The sequence below is a fragment of the Carassius auratus genome, chromosome 10 (genome assembly GCF_003368295.1).
Source record: "Carassius auratus strain Wakin chromosome 10, ASM336829v1, whole genome shotgun sequence".
Lineage (NCBI taxonomy): Eukaryota > Metazoa > Chordata > Actinopteri > Cypriniformes > Cyprinidae > Carassius > Carassius auratus.
The window spans coordinates 6,370,783-6,391,713 of record NC_039252.1 but is presented as its reverse complement, the minus strand read 5'-3'; the positions used below and the strand labels follow the sequence as shown (position 1 = coordinate 6,391,713).

Below are 20,931 nucleotides of genomic sequence, written 5' to 3'. Positions count from 1 at the left end.
ACGTGGATTGAAATTATTTCTTGTTTCTTACTCCTTTTAATTGTTTAAACCGATATATAATATAAATTGGCCACTCTTTCGAGATTGTTTTTGTGTTATATTAATAAGGTAGGCTACGTGCTGGTTCTACGTACGTCTGAGCGATCACGTGATCGTAGATCGTATCTGAAAGCTGTGACGCTACAGGTCCTTTGACATCACGTGACAAGGAACTAATGGTGCCAGATTTTTGTTTGACGGTGACATCTGCTGGTTAAAGTAATGTTTTATTCTTCAGAAAGATTGATAGGAGACTTAAGGTGTGTTATGTGATCTGAGATCATATGTCCATAGAAACGTGACCTGCTGCTAGTTTATATCATAATGCATAACGTTTTTTGTGTTTACCTTTAAGTATAATATACACATTTAGAAATTTAGTACAAGACAAGTAAAGTAGGCTAGACTGGACAATGTATTCAAAATAAGGGGGAAGTAAAAACACACACATAAATGTTGTTTATTCTAAAGACTTCATTTAAAAACATGCTTCAATTTAAATATTAGGCATTTAATGTAATGTTTTAACACATTACATAGTGTTTATTTATGGATGAAACATTTTGAAGTAATGTTTTACCTAATACTCATTTGGCCATATTATCACAGTGCAATAACATTTCATTTTTGGCACAAATTGAGTTTGAAAGTTAATTTGCTACTTATTATAAACAGTTGTTTGTGCATAGTTCTGTTAAAGTGAACAAAATGCTCTGTAAGTTTAGATGACATGCATGTTTGTATTTTTCATGTTTTACTTTTCATAAGTAATGTGTCTATTTAGGATTACATAAAATTTGTCACAGTGACTTGTATGACCTTTTAGGCCTTTATCCTTTTATATATCTTCAGCCAATGAAGTATGTTGATAAACTTTTTAATCAACACATTATCCTCTTAACACCCAATCCAACCTAAGTGAACTATAAAAGCCTTTTTATTTTTTATTTTATTTTTTTACAAGTACAAGCGAAAAAGACGTTACATTTGGAAATGTAATTTATTAAGTGTTCAGTTAACAATCATTTTTACTTTTTATTTTTTAAATGGTAAATGAACATTATAGTTATAAATTATTTCTGATATCAATACTGCTATACATACTGGGTATTTTTTTTAGAGAAAAAGAGGTTACCCAGCATTCGATTAACAATCATTTTTACATTAAATGTATACAATTTTTAATAGTTATAAATAACCACTGATAGAGAGTGCTATATATATATATATATATATATATATATATATATATATATATATATATATATATATATATATATATATATATATATATATATATATATATATATATATATATATATATATAGCAAAGTATAATGACCAACAAAATATATATATATAAAAATATATATAGATCATTACACTTTGATAACAAAGTTATTATAAAAAATGTAACAACATATGATTATATAAAGATGACATTTCTTCGATAAGACAAGGTCTACGATGGTTTACATTCATCATATTGCTCTATGAAAGGGTATTGGGGTTTATTCGTGACCCCAGGGCTGATTATTCGGATTGGCTCCACCCTCGATTATTCTGCCCTGGACCACAGAGCATTCAGCGGAGAGGGAGGCAGGCGCACACAAAACCCACTTTTTACATGCTCTACTGACAGGAATTTCTATCTGTTTTCACGGGATAATGTCTTCAAAAGTTATCGACGTGTTTTGGTAGAAAACAGCGAGCGTAAATTCCTGAAAGAGGTTGTTTTAACGGGACAGCGCGGAGGAGAGTTTATTGAAACTTTGTAAACTGAGTTTACAAAGCGTTTCCACACAACTATGGCGCTCAGAGCGAGAGCTTTATACGACTTTATCTCTGAAAACCCCGGCGAGATCTCTGTGACAGAGAGTGAGCTTCTAACTTTGAGTAGTGAAGAGGTTGTCGATGGTTGGTTGGAGGGCACGAACAGCAGAGGGGAGACGGGGCTCTTCCCCGCATCATACGTGGAGATTATAAAGACTGACACATCACTACACGGTAACGGGACATCCGCCAGTCAGCACTATTACCGACAAACTAGTCCTCAGAGGAGGGACACCTCAAATGAATCGACTCCCACTCATTCCGCTGTTTACCAGGGACATCTTCAGCAACAGCGACACAGTTTTCAGACGAGCCAGGGAAGTGATGAGGATTGGGACGATGACTGGGATGACAGCGGAACGGCGGATGAACACGGGGGAACACCTGAAAAACGCGGGAATACTCAAACGGGATATCCCATGACAAGCACCTCAGCTTCTCGACGTGGGAGTGCGCAGCAGTCCAAAAGCACAGGAACAGTTGGGAAAAATCTCAATAGGTTTTCCACTTTTGTAAAGTCAGGCGGTGAGGCATTCGTTTTGGGTGAAGCTTCAGGTTTGGTCAGAGATGGAGACAAAATATTTGTGGTTATGAGCCAATTCGGTCCTGAATGGCAAGAGAACCCATATCCATTCACTTGCACTATCGATGATCCTACAAAACAGACCAAATTTAAAGGCATGAAGAGCTATATGTCCTACGGACTCACACCTAGCCATACTCAAATCCAGGTGAATAGAAGATACAAGCACTTTGACTGGCTTTATGCACGGCTTGTAGAAAAATTCCCTGTCATTTCGGTTCCTCACTTGCCTGAGAAACAAGCCACGGGTCGTTTCGAAGAAGATTTCATTTCGAAGAGGAGAAAAGGTTTAATATGGTGGATGAATCACATGACAAGTCATCCTATTTTATCTAAGTGTGACGTTTTCCAGCATTTTCTCACCTGCAGCAGCAATGACGAAAAATCTTGGAAGCAAGGCAAGCGAAAGGCCGAGAAGGACGACTTAGTCGGTGCTAACTTCTTCCTCACTATCTGTCCTCCGGCTTTACCACTTGACTTACAAGAGGTGGAAAGCAATGTAGATGGTTTCAAAACGTTCACCAAAAAAATGGACGAAAACATCATACAGCTCAATGTCACTCTTAACGAATTTGCCAGAAAGCAGATCACTGGTTTTAAAAAGGAATATCAGAGAGTTGGACAGGCTTTCAGACTTCTGAGTCAGGCCTTTGAATTCGACCAGCAAGTATATTCAGTGCCATTAAACAAGGCCATGGTACACACAGGAGACGTCTACGAGACCATTGGGGATTACTTTGCAGAGCAGCCCCGTCAGGATTTGGAGCCAATTTCCGATCTTTTAGCGATTTACCAGGGCCATCTTGCAAACTTTCCAGACATTATCCATGTTCAGAAAGGTTTGGGATTTTTCTCATGTGTTTGCTCCAAAACCACTTGTCAGAATGGCATGCCATAAAATGAATATAGGTCAGTAGGTCAGTAGTTTATGTGAATGCCATCAGTTTAAAGAAGTGACGCACTATCCCGTCAACCCACCATGTATCAAGTTAATATTTAAGAGGAAACCTAAATCAGAATCATAAACTGCTTTTTCATGAAACTAAAGAAGCATCTTATTCATACTGAATTGGATGGATTGCGTTCGAGCTGCTGATGTAAAATGGCATGCTTTTTAGATTTATTAACTTTTTATACCTAGCAAATGGCACAAGGTTCTCAGCAGTGTGTCAAATGACATGTCCTGATTTTTCCGTGGTTGAGAGAGAGGGAGCATATGAGGCCTGCTAGCCCTTGCAGCTTGAGATGTGTGTTGGTATGGTGGAGTGATGCCAACCCTGTTGTAATTCCCACATCCCTTTAGTGGGGGAAGTGTGTACTTCTGACTAATCAGTTTTTCCTTTACTGTGACATTAAATTTAATGATGTCATTCTTTATTGCAGAATCTTATCTCTGCGTTTATGTGACGCAAATAGCTAATGCGGTTTTGTATGAGAAATCGCTTGTCTACATAAAACAACTGATGCTGGGAAAGCTTTTGTGTTGAAGGCCCTAATCCTAAGCTTAGGGCCCCAGCACAGGGTAGCTCTGAACGCTTACACTACATTTTAACACACATAGTTATTCTGATGTCTTGGATGTAAAACAACATCTTTTAACTAAACATTTTATATACTGTATGTGATTGTCTTCTTAACGTTGATTTGAAACTACATTCAGAGCTTATTTTACTTCCGTAATCAAAAATATCCCAGGGTGAAACATGATATTTGGCAAGAAAAAAATTTAGGGCAGATTTTTTTTCCATCTGGAATTGATTGGATCATGAAAAGTAGGCGTTGCATGTCAGAATGGAGGGGGGAACAGCAGACGTTATTTGTGAAGTCATGCAAAAAGAAATATTGTTTCAGAAAAAGTGCAAGCTATCACGTTTTTGATGAGCAATAAGACCAGGAATGTGGAATTAGAATGTTAGTAAGAGATCATTTCATGACTGCACAGGGAATATAGATTTTTCCTTGCGAAATTCCAAAGAGAGCTGTAAGCCATAAATCAGAAGCCTGACTCTTTAATGTGTTCAAAAGAGTGCATGTGTGTTTTTACAGATGTGATTGGGTGTTGTAGATTTTAATTCTTTAAATGAACCATTGCTTTCATTTGTTTGTTTTTTTCGTTACTTTCTGTTCACTTCTGTCTTTCTCCAGGAGCCCTCACGAAGGCCAAGGAGAGCCAGAAACACGGGGAGGAAAAAGATGGCATTGCAGGTGGAGGCATCCACGACCGCTGCAACATCATCTCCTGTGCTACGCTAGCTGAGATCCAGCATTTTCACCGCGTACGTGTACGTGACTTCAAGGCACAGATGCAGCATTTCTTACAGCAGCAGATCAGCTTCTTTCAGAAAATCACAGGCAAGTTGGAGGAAGCCTTGGACATGTATGACCAGGCTTAGGACGTTACCATCCCACACTGTTGTGAGAGAACGGAAATAAAACAAATACGCAACCTTTTTATTATAGAATCATAAAAGTACACTTACTTTATTGTAGTAGTGTTTGGGGTGGCTTTGAGAACAAAAAATGATTACAACGTGTGGCAGAAATTGACAATGGTCTTTAAAATGTAGAGTACTATATACTCTGATTACACATAACTTAATCATAATTGATTTGAATTGGAACCCTTGAAACATTATCACAATTTTAAGTTTACATTTTAATCGGCTTTGTAGTTACAGTCGATATAAACAAAATAGATACTTATGAGTGTGTGCCTGTACTGATACGATTCTGTCAGTGGACTCATTCCATGGACATGTGGTGATGGTAATTAAAGGCATTTGTGTCTTCTGACCTGTCCTCTGATTCCAATGGATTTAAATAGAGATATAAAGATACATTATGCACTTGAATGTCTTATTGTGTCGGTCTGTTAAGTATGATCCTTGTCAGTCTCTGCAAGTTATACTTTTAGTAACCTTTATCTAATTTGCTCTGAAGGAGAGGCCTGTGTCTGTTTTAAATTAAGAGCTTGCAGGAGAAAGATGAGACACAGTTTCTCAGCCCGGGAGGAAAAGTGCAAAGGAACAATGACCTAGAAAACATGGGCTGAACCCTCTTTATCTAGAGGACATTCCAGACGAGGTAGAGTGGATCCCTCACAATACTAGTTTACCAGCACTTTCATTATTCAGTTTAGACTTTTTCTCCCATGTTACAACATAATTATTTTAGTTAAAGTACAGCAAATGAGAGCTCAGTGGAAATATTTTAAGAGCTGAAGACCGTTACCAGCTGTATGAGCAAGAAAAATTGAAGTGAAACCTTTAAAAATGGAACTGCGGTTCTCAAACTCTGGACCACTGGTGGTCCGTGAAAGATTCCCAGTGATCTGCCAGTCGTTACTGGCTGGTTTACCAAAACAGACCTAAATATAGAAATATATCGGACAAAAAGCACCAACATTAAATAAATCATCCAATTAATAAACTCACAACAATTCATTATTAGTAACACTACAATCAACCGATTGTGTTGTCAAATTTGGTTGTGCACTTTGATAATATAGCTGTTACATGTCAGTGTTTATTCCAAATGTTTAGCTTGAGATTTGTTGGCTTGTAAAAAGGATGACCAATGAGAGCCCCATTTGAGATAGGAAGTTGTTAGGGGTTTCGCAATTTTTGTTTTACTCTTTAAATGGTCCGTCATTTAAAAAGGTTTTAAAAACCGTTGAAAAAGAACAAAAAATTAAAAATAATCAACCATCAAGGAAGATCAGCATACTCAAGAGTTGGGCCTCAGAGCTCCAATCAAATGACCTCTTGAAGGAGACTGTACCATTATTAGTTTCTATGCTTACTAGGGAGAAAAACCAGAGCTGCCCGGAGCAGTCAATCTCTCACTGCGTTTGAATTATTTATCAGAGCTAAAGTTAGGCTTCTCTTTCCACACACTCAGGTCCTTAACCATGAAGAATTTATTCCCACACCCTGATCACTTAACAAGCCCACACATATTACGCATAAAACAATGCTAAGGAAAAAAGGAATAACTACACTGTACATTTGTGTTTTTATGAACCACTGTTCAATATCAATATTTGTTGCTATATTAATTAACTATATTAATTACCAGGAATGTAATGCAATTCTAACCCTAACTACACTAATATAATTTATATAATGTATTAATCATAAATATATTTTTTGTACTTTTCAAAACTGGTCAAAGGACTATAAAAAAGAATTCATTTATTATTTCATAGATTTATACATGTAATGACAATCATTTTTACATTAACTCAGATATACTTTTTCTAACACAGAGACATAAATACACACATGCATGTGAACATTCATAAATCTGTAGCCCAAAGTAAATTATAGGGATTACAAGATAACAAACACATATTGTCAATATCAGCACATTTCTGTCCTATCTCCTGCTAACGCCATCTTGCTAGGAGTGTAAAAATTATGGTGCAATATTTGTGAGGGAGTTTTTGTTTTTGTGCTCAGCGTAATATTTTAATTTTAGATACTTCTTCAAAATGCACCTTTAAGCAGTTTCAGTTCTCTCTTCAATTTCATTACTTTCTGACAGACTTTGTTTAGAGCAAATGTGACCATATAAACAAACATAAGGCATTAAGGTACAGCATGAAGCTATAGTGTCTTTTGAAAACCATTTAGAGAGAAACTGTGAAATAAATATTCAGTTTAGTTATCTTGTAGAAGTAGTAGTTATTCTATATCTTTCACTTTAAATAATTACGAATACACTGAATTAAACTTTACCTTCCCTATTCCAGTACCTTCCCTACCTGTAGGCTTACATGTAATAACAATACTTTATTATTTAAGCAATCCTATAATCATTAAAACAATTATGTATTGTTACTACATGAAGGGTAAAGTAGCATAGTGACCTATATCAGTATTTTATAAAAACCAAGTACACTGGATGTAAACACTTGTGGTGTTTTACCTCTAAAATTTAGCAAATGATTTAAATTTAAGATAAACATTTGTTTTATACTGTATTCAGTGAACTGAATTAAACATTGTTCATTCATTTTATCCAAACCACATTATCAAATAAATGTGCAAAAACCCATTGTTTGTCACTGGGGTAGTACCCTCAAATGTTTACCTTTGTACCTTATAAACCCGTAAAGGGTACATATTAGTACCTTAAGTGTACCTTTGAGGATCCTGCCCAGTGACAAGCTAAAGGTAAAATGTTTCTGACTATGTGTACTGGAAAATGTAACTGCAAAATATTGTGACTCTGAAATAAGATTTAGTGGCAATCTGTGTTTTGTAAGAAACAATTTTAATCTGTGACAGGAAAAAAATTAAACAATAGGATTAACATCAAAAATGTATGTTAAAATTGTAGTTATTTGGTGATTTTTTTCCCTTTATACTAAGCCAAGAGACCTTCAGAGTCTGATTAGATAATTAAGTTTCTCAATGTATGGTATTAAACGTAGAAGCTTACTTTCTTCTGCCTTTAATGCTAAGATCTGTCTCCGATCATGGTCATGCACAATGATAGTTCATGAAATGGGTTCAAGCAACATCTGGATGTGATAAAAAGAGTTGAGTCAAACCCAGTATTGGTTTTGTTTAAGGGGTTGTGTTGCTGGTGAACAGTGCTGGGCAGAATCAGGGTTAAGTGGATTCCATGTGCAAAGGAGAAATGGAGACACAGCTTGTTCAATTGCTGGCACCATGGCTGCATTATGTACTTCCTGTAAAACAGGACTACCAGGGCAACTCGGAGTGAGGGGGGTTACTATAACTGAAGGAACAGTGAGACTTCTCTCAGGCTGACCCAGATATGGGCCTCTGGCTAAAATATCTTCACTAGGGTTCCCTGTCAGATGCTGTATCATTGCAGGGTGGGCCCGCTTTTCCCTGCGGTGCCGGAAGACGAGTATGAGAACCACAAGAATAACAATCAGGAGGAGGCAGGCCAGAAGCGGCAGGATGATGAACAGGGGATCAGATGCAGGTCTCGGTAAGGTCTCCATCCTCACCAAAGTATTTTTCGGGGAGGGGTCCAACTTGCTCATAGTGGTACGGGGCACGTGAGGAACCGTGGATCTGCTTCGTGTGTGGTTCCCCCAGCGGTTTCGAGGTTTGAGCTTTGAGGCAGTCCTGTGTGGTCTTGTTGATGGATCTATGTGAGATGGAGGGTACACAGCATTTGTTGTTTTGTTCAAAGTCGGCATCTTGGTCGGCTCTGAAAGCATATGCTTCCCTGTAACGGGGTCATAAGGTAATACTAGGTACACAAATTCACCCATGGCAGGCTGGACGTTGGCTGCCTTCAAAAGGAAAACGAATGAGTCATTAAGTGGATGGACCGCTGTAATGTTGTACCTGGGTGTTGTTGTGTTGCCATAATTGGCATGGAAGTTGATGTTTTCCTCAATAGCCACTCTGCCTTGTTCAACATCCCTGAATGAGAAGGACTCCACCGAGTGAGAGGCTCCTCCAAGGTCAAATGTGACTTTGACTAGCTTTCCGTGCTTCGGTGGCTCAAGAATTTCAAAAATGGGATCACTAGCACTAAGGGAAGCCAATTCTGTTGCATCCAGGACGTCCTTTCTTAGCTTCACTGGGATGCCATCTGGGATCCTGACATGCTCTCCTAGGTGGATCAGTGGCTTGACTGTAATGTTGACCACCTGGTTGGTCAGATTACTCTCAGATGTGAAGACCGTGAACTCAAAGCAGTCCCGAGGGGATGACAGGTCACTCATGTTGTAAAATACTCTGCCGCTGTGCAGGTCCTCTTGGTCAAAGTGTGTGACCGGTTCTTCCATAACCATGACACTCCCATGATTTGGTGAGCTAGTAACTAAATACTTAATGGATGCATGTCTCTCATTGGACACTGCGGCCAGGTTCTCAAATGTCAGAGTCACTGTGGTCTGGCCTTGCAATAGAGTCAAACCAGTGTTGTTGACCACACTGATGGTGATATTCTCTACCTCAACACTGAAGAGCTTGTAGAGTGGTCTGTGGAATCCATCAGTGATGCTGAAGTGGATGACCCCTGATGAGAGTTCCCCTTTCTGTACAAAGTGCACTCTTCCTTGATTTACATCAGCTTGGGTGAAGGTGCTGATAGACTCATTGAGCTGACCCTCCAAAGCAAGGAAGCCATTTTTGGGCTTGCTGATTACAGTATAATAAAGCTCTTCAGGTGGAGTGTCTTGGTCCTCCACATAAAGATTCTCAGGATCCAAGGTCACAGTGTCCCCTTTGACTACTTTGAGTCGAGGGGATCCTGTCTTAAGCACAGGAGGCCGGTCATTAACAGGGGTCACAGTGATGTTAAATATTTCAGATACTATATAATCTGTATTCTGAGGTCGTTGAGCAATCTTTCCTTTTGGGATTAGCCACACGTCAAAGGTGAAGTTATCATGAGTGGTCTCTGAGTCGTCATGTACGTATATGATTCCATGCTTATGGAGGTTGATTTGAGAGAACTTTGGGCTTTCATGTGTCAGATTTTTTTCACCTACGACAATTGTACCATGGTGGGGTGGAGAGGTGATTTCGTACCAGATCTCATAGAAATTATGTTCCGCTTCATCTAATTTTCCCAAAACGTTTGAGGCATCCAATTTTGATTTATCAATAAGAACACTACTTCCCTCAGCGACGACAGCACCTAAATAATAATTTGAAAATATATATGTTATATATTGTGATTTATTGTTTTTTTTATGTAATGGTAATCTGTTTATCATATTAAAATAACCAGAAGTCAGAAATAATTACCAGTATTTGTTAAGAGTGCACTCCTGTGCTCCGGACCTGTATTTTCATAAGAGATGTGGATATTAAAGGTATGAGCTTGGAGGAATGCTGGGGGGCATGACACAGTGAAGGTGAAGGAATCTGTAGCGGTCCATGAAACAGGTTTAGTCTGTGCATACAGCACAGCATGTTCTTTCACCTAAAATAACACATTGACACAAGTAATTTAGCTTGTTTATAAGTCAGAATGATCATATCCACCTTTTTCCTGAATAACCTATCAATGTCGTCATGATGGATTCTAACTTCGGATTGGATGCTCACATTTTTCCGTCTCGATCGAAATGGTGTAAAGGTCGACTGAATGAATTTAATTTATAACTAAATATAAAAATGTTGGCAGGGTTAAGCTGTGTTATCGGCTGCCACAGTAACAGCCATAAAATTAAAGAATTCCTGAACAAAAAGTACTTGTTTTGCGCAAAAGCAAATCTGCAATTCTTAAGTTAAAATACAGTATGTAAAATAATAAAATAATGTGTTTTATGGACAAAATCCCCTGATCTTCACACCGATCGGGAGCTCTATGTAGGATATGTGTGCTCATGTGTTTTCAATACAGCTAACCGTGGGTCGCTTCATGTCATCTAACCATGTTGTCAACTCACTCAACTATAGTTGAGTAACTGCACAAATATGGACATTGCAACACTATAATGTAATAAAACTATGGCGCAATGTGGTTTTTAAAACCATTTTCATAGGTTTAACTTGGAAAATACATTTTGACTATAATTTGTCTTGAAGCACCAGAGACCAGAAATGTAAAGAATCGTTCCAATATGAGTTGGGCAAGACGTCCACGTTCAGGAAAAAGGTGCATAAATGTTATTTAATATCACATTTAAAAAATAAATCAGCTTAAAGAACAAGCTAGTCGCTAGAAGATGAGGAAGTGTTAACATTATGTGGTTGATTCAGATAACATGCAAGAGAGTGAAGTTTACATCTAAATTTCTTTCAAATAAAAATTGTGATGCCAAAAAAATAATAATAATTTGGGCTCTTCAAAACCTCTATGCTGAATGATCTTTGTGATAGAGCATTTTAAATGTTAAACATTAGCAGAACTTGCTAGCTCAAAAGAGTTTTGTCTTTATCTTAGCAATGTCCTGCACAAATTCCTTATTGGAATTGAAGAACACTTCCATGTGAACATGCGTTTGAAACGTATTACACATTTTAACATCAGCCAACAAAACTCAGAAGCAGATTTCATAAATACCATGTTTTGTGTAAAGGATGAGATTTCTTCTGTGGAATTTTCATCTTGTTTCCAAATCAGGCTGCCAAATCTTAGAGGTGAGGTCACAGTGTACGTGATGGTGCGATTGCCATAGATATCATCAAAGTCATTTGTGATTATCAGCAGCTCATCTTCAGTAATTAACTTTGAAGACCCTGTAGAAGGATACAGGAAATACATCCTTTACATCACACAGACAATTACACCATTACTGTTTCATTGACTTGGCTAGTTTTAGTTTCACTTTTTACAATCCAGTCCATCTGTTGCAGTCTGCTACAATATCTTGTTCTTTTGCTACCCTATTGCTTCATATGAAAATGTATAACATTAACAGCAGTACAAAATATCACTTGGGTTTTATTTTAAGAAAACAGCAACAACAAAAAAAGTCCTGAATTTTCTTTAAAGCACAATAAAATAAAACCTGGGAAAACCCTGAGCTCTTGGTTTTTCTCTAAGCTGATGACCAGAGATTGGGCTGCAACACTGAAGATTTGCCTTGGAGCAAAGTTCACCCCATCGTTGACTTGAAAGTGAAATCCTCCAGACAGGGCACCTGTCAAAACATAAATACCACAGACCTACTGAGAGATCAAGGAAAATGGGTTATCAAATCTTATGGGCACTTTATAACATAAACTAACCACTATGTACAAACACCAGCTGGCCATGACTGATATGCTCTTGGGTGAAGTTCAGAACAGGCCTGGAGGGGGCGCTCTTCAGGGCTAGATGCCCATTACTCGGTGGAGTGATGATGAATTCTAGGCTCTCAGGAAGAGAATCTGGATCCTCAGAACTGAGGTCTTCAGTGGTTATCTCTGTCACAGAACCTTCCCACACCTAATGAAAGAAAGTTTTGTCAGGTGAGGTTTGACATTTTTCACTTGAAACTTTTTTTATGTTTTTGACACCAGAGACTATTTTAGAATGTGTTTATTGAGCCTCCTTCTGGCCAAAGCAGGCATCTAAAGTCTAGGTCTCCACACAGTTTATGCTAAACCAATGCTTTTTTCCATGATGAAAATGGAAAAACAATATGTGCCAAACCTATATTAGATAAATGTACCACTATTTTAGTGCTGGTCCACACATTTGTTGGGTCTGTGGAAAGAAGATGTAAACTGACATTTGAAAAATCCAATTTTTTAAGATTTAATTTCATAAATACTATACACATGAGAAGATTACACATTGGCTTAAAGGAAAAACCTCACCTTAAGAATTCTGTTTACAGTTACAATTGGAGGTTCATCATTTATGGGTGTTATATTGACATAAACCACAAATGGCAAACTTTGCTTCCTGATATCTGTATTATTGGCCACCACTGTAAAATTATCAGCCACGGTCTCACTTCCATCATGGACATAGAATATGAATCCCTGTTCAGCCTGTGGCAAAAGAAAGAATAAAATCGTTTTTTGTAGCAGAATTTATCATAAAAACTACTAGTGAAAATCATCCTTTCATAATGATTATACATATATTTAATTTATTCATATAAACTGTGATAAATTAAATGCTTTGTTTTAACCTGTGTTGTACGGGAGTGAAGAGAAACAAAGGAAACAAGTGAAAAACAGAAACTCACTTGAGCCCTTGTGAAAGATGGAATTGGGACACCAGGGATCCTTGAGTGTTCAATTCGTCCATGATGAGGCCCCTCGGTTACAAGATAGAAGATTTGGAGTCCATGAAAGTGTCGGTCGACAACTTTGATGATGTCCTGAGTGAGAGCTTTAGAAGAACCCTCCATCAGGGTCATATTGGACACTTGAAGCGGGATGTGCAAGGGGATAATATCCACTACGACTACAAGGTCACGGATTGTTTGAACGCCATTGGTTACGTCAAGTGAGAAGGAGTCATTGACATATCCATGCTCAGTTTGAACATACTGAACATGCCCTTTATTGATATCACCCTGTGAAAAGCTTTGGATGGGATTCTCCTGACTGCCACGGTAGTGATCTTCTTCTAGCATAGATATCCGCAGAAAACCGTAGGTGGGTGCCCCCTTCACACTATACACAATCTCAAAAGGTTTATTATCTTCATGAATGACCTGGAACACACCACATGTACACGTTAAATACGTAAATAATAGTCTACATTTCATAACCTTGTTATCTGAAAATTATTTTAATGAAGCAAAACTAACCTGAAGAATTTCCTTGTTGATTTTGACAGGCTTTCCTTCTTCCACTACAATGGGGTTATTGTGAATGATTCTAGGAGGCTTCTGATGACTCTCAAGGTACACCTTAACTGACACACTAACATCCAAACAGAGGCCTTTAACCTTGCTGGTGAAATTAAAAAAGTCCTCCAGGATTTCACTGTCATCGTGATGATACACTACATGACCCATCTTCAAGTCATGCTGTGTGAAAGTATTTGCTTTTATATCATTGCAGTAAAGAGTCCCATGGCTCGGTGGTAGAAACACCTCAAAGACTACTTCTTCATCATGCCTGACATCCATATTAGTGGAGATACTGAAATTAGCAACTCCTAAACTGGCTATCTGGCCTTTCTGGACCAAAATACCCGTGTTGTTTGCCACCTTAACAAATGGATCATTGGCCGACACTTCAAGTAGTGTTGATGTGTAGTGCTTCCCATCAGATATAAAGAGGACAAAGCGGCCATAACTCACCCCTTTGTGAATGAACAGCACTCTCTTCTCTTCTAGGTCCATCTGATGGAATTGATAAAGCTTGTGTGTGGTGTCATTTACCAGGACCAGCTCACCCATAGGGATCTTTCGTCTGGTATAAAGCAGATCTTTGTCATCAAAGTCTGTATCAGCATCATGGTAGCACAAATCTTCCAGTGTTAGCAACCGCTGGCTGTCACGCACCACATGGAAAACTTTATCCACAACACGGATGGGTTTCTGATCATTAACCAACTGGATGGAAATATTAAATGTACCCGCCGTGCCTTGGGACTTATTTTTCAGAGAGCCGAAAGAGGCCAGGAATGTAAATGCATCATGGGTGGTTTCACTATCATCATGGACATAAAAGATGTGTTCCTCTAAAATGTCCTGATTGGTGAACTCTACTATGCTGTCATTGCTGGCAGAGGAATTGGAGAGGTCCGTTCTTTTCAGTACCCCATGTTTAGGGCTTCTGGTGACAGTGTAGTATACTGCTCTAGAGCTGGGAGTCTCTGAGAAAAGCATTGCCTTAGTAATGACCTTGCTCTCCCCTTCCAATAGAGAAAGTCCATGATTTTTTAAAATTATGTTATGAATATCTGCTTTGATACTGATTCTGAACTCATGAATCCCTGACAAGGCAAATTTTGAGAATACTTGAAAGTGAAACATATCTCTTGTATCATCAACTGGCTTTTCTAAGAGCTCATATTGCAACTTGTGATTAGCAATGTCATCTTGGCTGAAAGTTGAGTTCTTTTTTAAAATCTTATTACCGAGGAGAAGATGTCCTTTCCTTGGTAATGTCAATAAACGAATGTGAAGGTCATTTTCCAAAAGTCTTGCACCCTTGGCAACAACATGGAAATGTTGAGGTGTCAATGTGACTTTAAGTTCACCATCTATCTCTACCTTATTTTTGGTGATTCTATAACGAATCCAGTGTACTCTAATCAAAAACAACAACTCATCTGTAATGACTGAGCCAACTGTGGCTTTGCATTTGAAACTGTCAGTGATATTACTTTGCTGCGTCCCATGGAAGGTGCTGAGATATCGTAGACGCTCCTTTTCCAGAAGTTTTTGCGTAAATGTGCTTGTTTGTTTCCACTGTCCACTTGAATGCAGCCTTTGAAGCTCACCGTAGATTGGTGGCACTGTGACGTCATAGCGAATGTCCACTGCTTGTTTAGGAACATTGACTTGCACAGCAAGATGTTTGTTACTAATAAACGTTGCTTCACCTTGGGTTACCTCTACGCCGGTGTTGTTGGCAACCTTGTATTCTAGAGGAACAGCGATGATCCTGAGTACCACTGTGTTGCTTAACTTGTCCCCATCACTTACCCTAATAGCCATTCTAGCGTTCTTGACACCTTTGTGGACATAACTCACTTTACCCTGCTCTAGATCACTTAGAGAAAATGAGGTAACTGCTCTGCCCGGGTGTTCCTCAATCTCTAGAAAGCCTGAACCCGCATTCAGGTTACCAAGGACTGAGAACATCAGGTTTGTGGAGTTACTGTCAGGGTCGATGACCCTGAGGACATCTGTGCTCATACGACGTCTTGAGCGCTCTAGGAGAATGAAGAGACTACCCTCAGGAAGGCTGAGTTCAGGAGCATCATTGACAGGTGTGATGCTGATGTTAAATCTGTGGAGACGGTTTCCTTTGAGAAAGCTAGGCACTTCCTTTTTGCTGTTGGTGAAGATGGAAAACATGAAAAAGTCAAGTAGGTCCTCAGATCCTCCATGGACATACATGACCCTTCCTTGCCAGAGATCCAGAATACTGAAGGTGTTCTCACCCAGATCAGGGTCAACATCCAGTCGGAGTTGCCCATGGACCGGCTGCTCTTCAACTCGAAACATAATCTGTGACTGACGGATCGCAATCTTACGAAACTCTAGATTAATTTTAATGTGTTTAGACTCAAGTGGTGCTCGTCCGCCTTCAAGAACCTCCAAATCCTTGAGTAAAAGGAAATTTTTCTTGTCCATCTCAGGTAGGGCATCTGTGATATTTTCCGAATCTATGGTAATAACTGTTGGACTTGTGGTACTGGGTCCAAGCTGTATTGCTGGTTCACAACCAACAGAAATATCCTTGGTGACCAATGCTTTAGGAAGGCCCATCCTTTGGTAATTGACTCTGATATTCCTAAGACAGCCTTTAAACGAACCAATACGTTTCCCTACCATAGAGAGCAATCCATTCTTGCGGACCTCTGTGTAAGTGCTGACATCGACCCCACCTAGGAACAGAGGTCCAGTAAACTGTAATGCACTGGCATTTATCCCAAAGCTAGAATTGTGCATCTCCAAACCCAAAGTAAACTGAAGATTTAAAGGAGACAAATAGAGCCGCAAAATGTGCCATGCCCCATCATTGATGACCATCAGGGAACGCAATGCTGTCTTGGTTACACCTATTTTAATTACAGCAACAAGGTGACCCTTTTGGATCTCCAGGGCAAAATAGTTACCCTTTCCTGCAGAGCTGTATAAAAGGATGCCCTCTGAATGTACTGTATGTAGTTCACATTCAAATACACCCTCTTGGGGTACGTCCCATGTTGGCAGGGACATGTATGCTTTGGAACTGAAAAAACTTATAGAATCGTTGACAGTGCCTGAAAATTGTGGGCTGCAACCAAGTGACACTTCATGGATCATTTTGTATCCAGAGTAAGGCCTAAGGGAGGACAGGAGGTTATGCTCATTGAACAGAACCTCATCCAAACATCCCCGAAAGCCAAAGGGAGTTTCATTTGCTGAGAGGTAGGATTTTTCCAGATCCCCAACACCACCAACAAAAAGTCCATCCTGGACATCCAGTTCAAAGTCAGGTCCTGGCATCTTAGCAGATGTTATAGAGTTTTTGTCCACAGTAAGCGTGACGTTCTCATTATCATGTTGAAGTTCTAATGTATGCCAGGTCAGATCATTTAAGGGGATACCCTTTTCAGAGCGAACAGTCCGTTCCCCAGATCCAAGCTGAATCCGCACCTAACAGAGACGGACAAGAAGATCTTTATAGTAATGTAGGAAATAATCTCTTTAAAAGCTTACTACTACCAGTATTGCTAAGACACTCATACTACATTAACTGCAGGCAACAGTCACTGTGTAAGTATTTCTTAGCAAGAAAAAACTTGTCAGTACAGTGATGCATGTGGAGGTTTAGTCTATGAACAGACCTTTTTGTCTGGAAGCAACAAGAAAACACTTGCCTTTTGTTTTTGCCTCCCGGCAAAAAATATCTGAGTTGAGCGTGCAGCTAATTACAAGTCAGATGAATGTAACTGCCATAGATGGGAATAAGTGTAACCTCAGTATTCATATAAGATTTCAACAAACTGTAGTTTAGCCAGTTCATCCAAACTGATCGACATATGCAACCTTTCACTAAGTAATCTCAGCTTCTTACAGCAGTTGCAAAACTGCAGTGATCTCAAGACAATTACTGTACTGTATTCTTATGCTAAAATATTCTTTCTGTTTTTGACTTATCTCTGAAATTGACAATTAGAAACTTATAAATAATATGCAATTAAATGTTACAAAACATAAAATTACAGGTTGCAATAAAGTATAAACCTATAAATACTGTTGTATATGAATATCTCGTTTTAGAAAAATGATTTAAATGTAATGCATTTAATTAAATCACCTGTACTCTACCAGAATGCAGCCCAACCCAGAGGAAGTCCGTCTCCCCAGCTGCCAAGAACAGCAGTCCACCAGGTCCAGAGGTTCGAAACCGTACATGGAAAGATGTCTGACTAGACAACTCAACTGCTTTCAAATGGACAAACCCATCTCCGTAGAAAGAAGCTGCAAAGTCATTTGTACTAGGATTAATTATTTATATATATATATATATATATGGAACCCCTATTGATCCAGATGTTTTATAATACTATTGCTTAATACAACATATACATAAACATGACAAATTTTTTACAACAGTAAGGGCAAAGGACACATTCCTTAAAACAAAAAGTGCCAGAGGGGGCAATATGTCTTGCTGTTTAAGAAATACAATTTACACTTTCAAATGACTTAATTTCATCCCCTCAGCTTTTGTGTCTCATCATAATGGCATGGATTATTCGTGCATACTGTATGTATCGGAGTTGCTACTGCCCCCTGTAAATTAAGAGTTTTATTGGCCTGAACAGCTCTGTAACAGCTGCTGCTCTGTGCCTAATGCAGTTTAGACTAAGTGCTGTTGTGTCTGCAACCCTCTAATGCTTTATCAGAATTCAATTAATGCATTTTAATGAGCTGAACACCTTTTAGGGGCACAGTAGTACTGCTTCATTTCTAGAGCACTGTGTCAAAGGAGTCAATAGAGATTAGCACAGTGACTGCAGATGAACATGCTTTTTTAAAATGCTAACCATACTGAGTTAGTAGGGCAGGGAATTTTTACTATTTAGATTGCTCTAAGTTGATTGTTCAACCTGTAAGAGACAGATTGCAAATTATGTCCAAATAACAGTATAAACTAGTCATAAACATAAACACCTATTCAAAAAAACAGTGAGTCCATACATGGTCACTGGAATGAACATACATCGCATTAATGTTTACATAACTTTAAATAGCCTGTAGCCTAACTTCAATACTCATAAAAGTGTTTCAGTGTTGAAAACTGTGGTTCATATTTTTAAAGGTTTGAAGCAACATTATCTCATCTTTCTAGCAATGTTAGGATGTTTTTAAAAATGCATTGAATTGCAGATTATGGTCTATATCTGGCTTTGGACTGGGGGAGGTTGCTTCCATTCATGCTGCAAGTAAACAAAATGAACTTGGACAGATCGGATTATATCTAATCCCATATTAGACATGTGCAGAAGTGACTTTGTAAAATGAGGTATTAATTACTCCTTAAATGTCACTATCGCCACATATGTTGTTTATGAATTATTGTTTATATTTTATGTCGTCAACATAAATAGTTGTTCCATTTTTAATAGAATTATTGAAACCAAACTGAAATTCTACTGAGACGAAACTAACGTTAGATTTAGCCTAACTACTGAAAACAAAACTTGTTGTTTTAGTCTTAAAATTTAAATAGAAACTGATCATTATATTATATTATATTATATTATATTATATTATATTATATTATATTATATTATATTATATTATATTATATTATATTATATTATATTATATTATATTATATTATATTATATTATATTATATTATATTATATTATTATGTCGTGGTCTGCTCACACTCACCTCCGAAAGCCTCTCCAACAGTCAAAGAGAGCAGCACAAACACGCGCCACCAAAACTTTCGCTCAAAGGAAATGTGAATCCACATGTTTCATAGCTTTTAAGATCAATTTAAATGTCTTATTGATTTTATATTCCCTGGAGTACGTCCATTGCGCGACCTTAAATCATCGTTAACTTTAAATCACTGTACCTGCAAATCTGTCATCTAAGCGACGTCACGGGTGTGTGACGGGTTACCCCGCCCCTTCATGCATATTCATAATGCTCATGCCATCGGAGGAAAATACCAGTCTCAGAAACTGCCCAAACTCTTCATTCATATTTTGCAGTATGCTTCTTCTTTAGTAGCAGTAATGAAAGCTACTGAAATCTTAAAGCTGCAAAATCTGTGGATCGTTTTTGTAATCCTTATCGATCAGTTCATTAGCTCGAATTCGTACTTGAATAATCCTAATATTAAAAACAATGGTTTTCTGACATATTTTGTCCCTTTTTTTATGTATGTAGTATATTTTATGTTTTGCTTGTTTATGTGTTGTTTTATAAATATACGTTAAAAATTCCAGAGTTTCAAATCATTATAGTTATAAAAAAATTAAGTAGAAATATAAAGATGTAATATCATTTTAGTAAAAAAAAATATATATATTATAAAATATTATTTTAAAATATGATATTATAAAATAGACAAATTCAATATCTGCGTTTAGTGATGTGTTTGTTTATAGTCTATTTATTTTTGTACAATGACCACGAGGGGGCGTGACCACACTACATAACGTGTTAAAACATGATTTAACGCTGAACAGTTTTTTTTCAGTGAGCTCCTGCACTGAATCTAATATTGCTTCCTTCGTAGCACGTGTCTTTATGGAGATAATAATTAAGTATGAGCTTTCTTAATTCCTTTGAAACAAGACCTTAACACACAGATCACAACTAAGGTTATAGGTAAGAAGTTCAATACATTTTATTCTAAGGCCACTGTGACTAAATCACTTTTTTTTTTTTTTTTTTTTTTTTTGTATTTGCCCAACAACAAGTAGACCAAGTTCACATTTTGTTTCTTTTTAATCATTTAAATAAACATACAAGAAGATATACTGTGTTAAATACATAAGATACGACATTATCACAACATCTCCATGAACAGAGGGTGTTTAAGCAATGTAGCTGTCCTAGCATGGATGGTATTCCGAGTTCAGAGTAATTCCACAGTATATAAATATCATATCACAAAAGTACCATGATTATTACCTGAGACCATCATGGTTCAGTTTTTATTAGGGAACTCAAACAGCAAATACAGACTGTGTATCTGATAGCTACAGTCCATGATAGTGCGTGCAGAGGCAATAAGCCCGAAATGAACCCAGCCATATGTAGATATGCCAAGAAAAGCAAATGTTAGGTAACACATTAAAAAAATAATAATATATTGAAGCAGTATTTTCTCTGGGGCAAAATTCCCCCGAATACATTTTAATTTCTGACTCACATCCAACTGCTGTCAA

The 20,931-nt window shown here is 37.8% G+C and overlaps 2 protein-coding genes across 2 annotated transcripts; one reads left to right on the top strand and one right to left on the bottom strand.

Moving 5' to 3' along the window:
- Nucleotides 1-1,608: 1,608 nt before the first annotated feature.
- On the top strand, nt 1,609-5,906 carry snx18b (sorting nexin 18b). The gene is made up of 2 exons (XM_026273415.1): nt 1,609-3,294; nt 4,601-5,906. Exons 1-2 carry the CDS (start codon nt 1,848-1,850, stop codon nt 4,846-4,848), a joined length of 1,695 nt encoding a protein of 564 aa, XP_026129200.1. The 5' UTR covers nt 1,609-1,847; the 3' UTR covers nt 4,849-5,906.
- Nucleotides 5,907-6,053: 147 nt separating this feature from the next.
- LOC113109686 (chondroitin sulfate proteoglycan 4-like) lies at nt 6,054-19,625 on the bottom strand. Its single transcript, XM_026273414.1, has 10 exons — nt 19,418-19,625; nt 17,830-17,993; nt 13,653-17,165; nt 13,083-13,556; nt 12,706-12,882; nt 12,133-12,331; nt 11,913-12,044; nt 11,465-11,640; nt 10,201-10,378; nt 6,054-10,090 (listed from the first exon to the last, which is right to left on the bottom strand). Exons 1-10 carry the CDS (start codon nt 19,500-19,502, stop codon nt 8,007-8,009), a joined length of 7,182 nt encoding a protein of 2,393 aa, XP_026129199.1. The 5' UTR covers nt 19,503-19,625; the 3' UTR covers nt 6,054-8,006.
- Nucleotides 19,626-20,931: the final 1,306 nt, after the last annotated feature.